At 39.1% G+C, this 6,593-nt stretch overlaps 1 protein-coding gene across 1 annotated transcript; it reads right to left on the reverse strand.

Annotated features, from left to right (window-relative positions):
• Window positions 1-222: 222 nt before the first annotated feature.
• On the reverse strand, window positions 223-6,300 carry LOC116577902 (protein SET-like). The gene is made up of 4 exons (XM_032321690.1): window positions 6,150-6,300; window positions 2,106-2,473; window positions 1,592-1,658; window positions 223-1,183 (listed from the first exon to the last, which is right to left on the reverse strand). The coding sequence occupies exons 1-4, from the start codon at window positions 6,298-6,300 to the stop codon at window positions 987-989; spliced, it is 783 nt and encodes a 260-aa protein (XP_032177581.1). The 3' UTR covers window positions 223-986.
• Between the last annotated feature and the right edge of the window lie 293 nt (window positions 6,301-6,593).

Below are 6,593 nucleotides of genomic sequence, written 5' to 3' on the forward strand. Positions count from 1 at the left end.
GTTACTTCTCTGATCTATCCAGGGATGGGCAGATGAGAAGGGGGATTCAGGTAACATTTGGAAAATAATATCGAAGGGCAGTTTAAATCATGCCTAACCCTGCTATTCCGTCACATACTGCTTATGTTTTTATGATCTTTCCTTTTAGTCATTTTTCTAGGATAGATGCACATATACGTGTGTGTTTGCATGTGCAAGTATGTATGTTTTTTTTGTGTGTGTGACACATTTAGTTTTATTGTAACAAAGCAACTTGTACACTTTTAACGTTTAAAACTGAGCATCATCTTTCCTTTCCAGTGAAACAAAAAGAAAATTTTAAAAATAAACAGGAACAAAATTACAATAGAGAATGTCAATTCCAAATAAGATCCTACAAGTTCTGCTGATTCTCCCATCGAGTGGCAGGGCTCAAGTCATCATTAGGAGAGAGTTTTATTTTTAAAAGTGTCATCTTAAACTGCAAGGATGTCCGTTAAACATCACAATTAAACATGCCAAAGGAGAAGCCATGTTGTCAAAATGCCCACTTAACCCACCCAAACATCTCAAACCCACCCTTTGCTGACCTTCTATAACCCCATTTTTTAAAGTTTTTTTTTCTTTTTTTTAAACAAGAGAAAGTAGACAGGTCCATGTTGGTAAATGCTAACTGTCCGTATTCACATAGAGACACAGTGTAATCTCTGAGCCCAATATACAGAGAAAGGAGGAAAAAAAACTAGAATTCTATGCACTACTACACAGGGGCCTGGCACCCTCCCGCTTCCAGCAGAGCTAAGGGAGCAGAAGGTTTTTCTTTTTTCCCACAGAGCACGGTGGTGTTGATTCCATAAAGTTTTTGTTTCTGTTGAGACAGGAAGGGACAAAAATGAATTTGGAACAAAAAGGGGTAGAGGATTCTTTTCCCACTGTATTCTGCTCAAGGTATTTCCCCTCCAAAATAAGCTGAGAACCATGGTATAAAGGGAGAGAAAAAGGAGACTTCAAAAAACAGGGCGAATGAGCACGAGAGGAGAAAAGAAAAAGAAAAAGGGAAAAAAAAAAAAAAAGACGGCAACTTGCTTCCAGGGACTGAAGAAAATTAAAAAAGGAAGGTTGGAATCCATCAGTGTTCCATTAGTCATCTTCCCCTTCATCCTCCTCTCCTTCCACCCCCCATCATCATCTTCATCTTCTTCACCTTCATCCTCATCTCCTTCATCAATATCTTCCAATCCTTCTTCTTCATCATCATCATCATCATCATCATCACCTTCATCCTCATCTCCTTCTTCATCAGTATCTTCCAATCCTTCTTCTTCTTCATCATCATCATCATCATCATCATCATCATCATCACCTTCATCCTCATCTCCTTCATCAGTATCTTCCAATCCTTCTTCTTCATCATCATCATCATCATCATCATCACCTTCATCCTCATCTCCTTCTTCATCAATATCTTCCAATCCTTCTTCTTCTTCATCGTCATCATCATCATCATCATCATCATCATCACCTTCATCCTCATCTCCTTCTTCATCAATATCTTCCAATCCTTCTTCTTCTTCATCATCATCATCATCATCATCATCATCATCATCATCACCTTCATCCTCATCTCCTTCTTCATCAATATCTTCCAATCCTTCTTCATCATCATCATCATCATCATCATCATCATCACCTTCATCCTCATCTCCTTCTTCATCAATATCTTCCAATCCTTCTTCTTCTTCATCGTCATCATCATCACCTTCATCCTCATCTCCTTCTTCATCAATATCTTCCAATCCTTCTTCTTCTTCATCATCATCATCATCATCATCATCATCATCACCTTCATCCTCATCTCCTTCTTCATCAATGTCTTCCAATCCTTCTTCTTCATCATCATCATCATCATCATCATCATCATCACCTTCATCCTCATCTCCTTCTTCATCAATATCTTCCAATCCTTCTTCTTCTTCATCATCATCATCATCATCATCATCATCACCTTCATCCTCATCTCCTTCTTCATCAATATCTTCCAATCCTTCTTCTTCTTCATCGTCATCATCATCATCATCATCATCACCTTCATCCTCATCTCCTTCTTCATCAATATCTTCCAATCCTTCTTCTTCTTCATCCTCCTCCTCCTCCTCTTCTCCTTCCCCTTCTTTGTCATCCATATCGGGAACCAAGTAGTACTGTAATGGATTTGGCCAAATATCATCTTTGATGACCTCTCCTAACCCATCTGCACCTGCATCAGAATGGTCAGTCAACCAGGTGAAGAAGCTCTCTGGTTCCTCATGCTGTCTCTTCCCGCTGGCTTTATTCTGTGTTTGACTGGAACGTTTCGTCACATCCTTTCCAGATTTCCATTTGATTTCAGTGGACTTTGAAGATGGATCACCACTCTCATTCCGATGAGATTCTTTGGAGAGAACTTTATTTTCGAAGTAAGGGTGTTCATCAAAATAAAAATCTATTCTGTAACCTGATTACAGTATGTATGTTTTTAAAATGTGATCACATCTCACTTTCTTAGCTATAGTCTGAACATTTTCTTGTGCATTTAGCTATTTCCAAAACCTGATTTGTAGAGGTGTACAATGGTTCATTCTATGGGCATACCAACACTAGATTTCACAATCCCGATATTACTGGGCACTCTATGGTGTCTGTAATGGGAAGACGGACTGCTCTTGTATCCCACAAAGACACAGTTTCTTATCATTGGAGGTCATGGACAGTTGCTAGGAGGGCAAAAAATGGCTCATATCTGCAATAGGTTCTTCAGGTAGATAATTTAGTTTCATAAAATAAGGATACTTGCATTCTGTCTGTTTATCGTATTCTTTTTTATTTTCCAAATTTATTTTTTTAGACTGGATTTCTTTTGATGTATGGCATTAGGAAATACTTCAAACTTTACATTCTTTCCCCTAAAATTTTAATCTATTGTCCCAGAGCCATTTTATTTGTTTGCTATCCTTTCTTTCTCAATTGATTTGGAATATCATGTAGTTGATTTCCTTGATTTTCAGATACAATTGACTATGAGGTTCCCTTCTCATTTAAAACTAGGGCAATTTAAAATTCTTGAGTCGCTTCCTGATATCAGAAAAATTATAATTAAGAAATAGAGTACCAAATTATCCCATCTACCTAGCTGTTTCTGGGTTTTCTATTCCCTGGCACTGACCTATTTTGGAGTATCTTATTATTTCTACAGTTATAAGTTAAAATTTGTTTGGCATCTACTGTATTTATAATCTTTAATATTTTACTTAAGTACAGTTATAATTATATTATAATTTTTTTTGCCCAGTCTTGTGCATTTGTGATTCTGTGTGATCTTCCAAGTGAATTCTCTCTGATACTGTTCTTCAAAGAATCACATTAAATTGGCAGTTAGCATTGCCATAAATTTGGAAGACCTTGTCTGTTGACATGATTAAATACTTCAATAGTTGATAACTTTGATTTTTTACCCTACTTATTATTAATTCTAATAGATTTTCAGCTGGTTCTCTTTAGTTTTCCACATGTGCACAGATTTGATATTGAATATATTATTAATGTTGTGTCTGATCTTAATGGAAATCCTTCTGGTGCATTACCCATTCTGTAGAATACTGTCTTTTGGTCCAAGATAGGTCATATTGTCATTTTTCAGTAAATATCCTAGTTTTTCCAAGAGTTTGAATCAGCATAAAATGTTGAAAAATAGTTTGATGCCCACTTGCATCTATCAAGAGCATACTGCTTTTTTTTCTTTTTAAGTTACTAGAGTTTAAACATTTAACTATAATTTCATTATAGACTCTACTTTGCCTTTGTGTATCATATCGGTCAGCTTTTACCATTCTGCATCCATGTTCTTTTTTTTAATTTTTTTTTTAAGATTTTATTTATTCATTTGACAGACAGAGATCACAAGCAGGCAGAGAGGCAGGCAGAGAGAGAGGGGAAAGCAGGCTCCCTGAGGAGCAGAGAGCCCGATGCGGGGCTCGATCACAGGACCCTGAGACCATGACCTGAGCCGAAAGCAGAGGCTTTAACCCACTGAGCCACCCAGGCGCCCCTGCATCCATGTTCTTAAGGAGATTTAATCTATAGGTTTTTTGGTTTTTCCTCTTTTTTTTTTTTTTTTTGTCCTTTTAGATCTCTGGTATAGAGGTTTGGATTATTCAGATGCCTTATATTTCACATGTTTTGTTATTGTGAATATAAGCCTTTTCTTTATGTTATGTAGCACACATGGGTGGTATATGGAAAATCTAGATTTTTTTAAAAGATTTTATTTGTTTATTTGAGAGGGAGGGAGAGAGAGAGAGAGAGAGAAAGAGAACAAGTCGGGGAGAGGCAGAAGGAGAAGAGACTTCCCACTGAGCAAGGAGCCTGACGTAGGACTTGATCCCAGGACCTTGGGATGGTGACCTAGGCCGAAGGCAGATGCTCAACCAACTGAGGCACTCAGGCACCCTATAATTGTATTTCTAATAATATTTTTTCCTTCTTTGTAATGACTATAATGGATTTCCACCTTATGTCTCATTTAATTGGCCAGCTTTCTGTAAAAACGTTAAATAATAATGGTGAGAGCAATCATTCTTGGTTTCTTCTGATTCTAATAGGAAAATCTCCTGTGTTTGACTCTGAAGACCTGACTTATTGAAGACCAATTATCTTTGCCATGTCGAGAACATCATTTCCTGTCTCTGCTTTTGAGTTTTTATTCTCAATATGTGCTACATTTTAATAATGCCTGTTTATTACTGCTGAAATGATTGCACATCTGTCTTTGATGTATTTTGTTAATTGCTTTCCTAATATTAAAATACTCAAGCATTCCGGGGCATCTGAGTGGCTCTCTCTTGACCTCAGCTCAGGTCTTGACCTCAGGGTCGTAAGTACAAGCCTCCGGTTGGGCTCCACGCCCTTAAAAAAAAAAATACTTCAGCATTCCTTAAAAACCCTAGTTGATTTGGATGGACGATCTTTTTAATATACAATTTCATTCAACTGGCTGCTACTTGATTTAGCGTCTTGAAATTTGTGTTTATGATGATGGCTTTGGTTTATAGTCCTTTTCTGTGAGTGCTATCTTTGTGAGGTTCTGGTATCAAGATGATCCTTACTTGCAGTGAACATTTACATTTTTTTAAATTCAGGAATAGTTTATATTGCCTCAGGATTATCTGTTCCTTGAAAGTTTCAGCTGACTTGGTAATAAAACTGTCTGGGTGAACATCGCTTCAGGAGGTGATGCTCTGGTTATTTCCTCAAGTTCTTTGAGGGGTTTATTTTCCAGATCAGGTTTTGCGCTTCTAGAATCCATTCCGTGGTGGTTCCTCCAGACCCAGATTTGGTTCGGATCTGAGTCATCCCTTGAAGGAGGATTCCATCCCCTGATCAAAGTATGTCTTTAGCTAAATTCTGCCTCTAGAATCTCAGGATTTGCTTTGAGTCCCAGAGGGCTGGGTGTTCACTTGTTTGTGTATCTACTTTTGCTTTATATCATTAATACGTATTTTCAGGTGTGCTAGGATTTGAGTTGAGACTTTTGCTTTCATTGGAACATACACCAGCGTGGGAAGGCAGACCCAGAACCTTACATGCTCCTAGATTTTGGAACTTGCTGGTAGTCACCAAAAAGAACCTGAAAATTGTGAGCAGCCAGATGGGCTTAGGGTCGTATGCCGAATTCCTCTTGCTATATGTGAATGGCATTGGGAGAGAGGTACTCTGGCTGCCTTGAAAGGGGGATTCCTCATGCAATGAAGAAAGAGCTGCCATTGTCACAAGACTTGAGTACCCAAGCGTCTTCATGTCTTCGGGTTGCCATGCAAAGTACCACACACCAGGTGGCCGGAACAACAGTTACCTCTTGTCTCCCGGTTCTGGAGACTAGACATCTGTAATCAAGGTATTGGCTGGGGAGACTCTGTTCCAGGCTGTTCTCCTAGTTTTTGGTTCTTTTTCTGGCAATCTCTAGCTCAGAGCTGGATCACTTCCTAACTTAATCTCCACATGACATTTTTCCCTGTGGCTATTCCCTTCATCTTCCTTTTGCGCATGTCTGTCTGTGTCCAAATATCTCCTTTTATGAGGACACCAGTCATGCTGGAGTAAGGCCCAACCCAATGACTTCGTGTGAACTTGATGACCTCTGTAGGGCCCTGTTTCCAAGTAAGGTCTCATGTTGAGGTGCCAGGGCTTGCCAAGTAAGACTGCCAGGAGAGGAAAGGTCAGAAGGGCGTCCTCACTGTCATTTGCAAACAAGAATGGGTACCCCACCAGCTGTGTTTCTGAATCCATTCCACAGCCTTCTTAGATGGTGGATAAGTTTTTTATTTTTTTTTTTAGATTTTATTTATTTATTTGTCAGAGAGAGTGAGCACAGGCAGACAGAGAGGCAGGCAGAAGCAGAGGGAGAAGCGGGCTCCCTGCTGAGCAAGGAGCCCGATGTGGGACTCGATCCCAGGACGTTGGGATCATGACCTGAGCCGAAGGCAGCTGCTTAACCAACTGAGCCACCCAGGCATCCTGATGGTGGATAAGTTTTTCAGGTTCTCTTGATGGACTGTTCCTATTTTCCCAACAATTTTAAG

Source organism: Mustela erminea, chromosome 18 (assembly GCF_009829155.1).
Source record: "Mustela erminea isolate mMusErm1 chromosome 18, mMusErm1.Pri, whole genome shotgun sequence".
In the NCBI taxonomy this organism is placed as follows: domain Eukaryota; kingdom Metazoa; phylum Chordata; class Mammalia; order Carnivora; family Mustelidae; genus Mustela; species Mustela erminea.

Excerpts from the sequence above, each read along its gene's own strand:
- LOC116577902 (XM_032321690.1), bottom strand. The coding sequence starts at position 6,300 with ATGGATTCAGAAACACAGCTGGTGGGGTACCCATTCTTGTTTGCAAAT. Across the intron at positions 2,474-6,149 it reads GGAAACAGGGCCCTACAGAG|GTTACAGAATAGATTTTTAT; the intron begins GTCATCAAGTTC and ends TACTGTAATCAG. Across the intron at positions 1,659-2,105 it reads AGGAGGATGAAGAAGAAGAA|GATGATGATGATGATGATGA; the intron begins GGATTGGAAGAT and ends GGTGATGATGAT.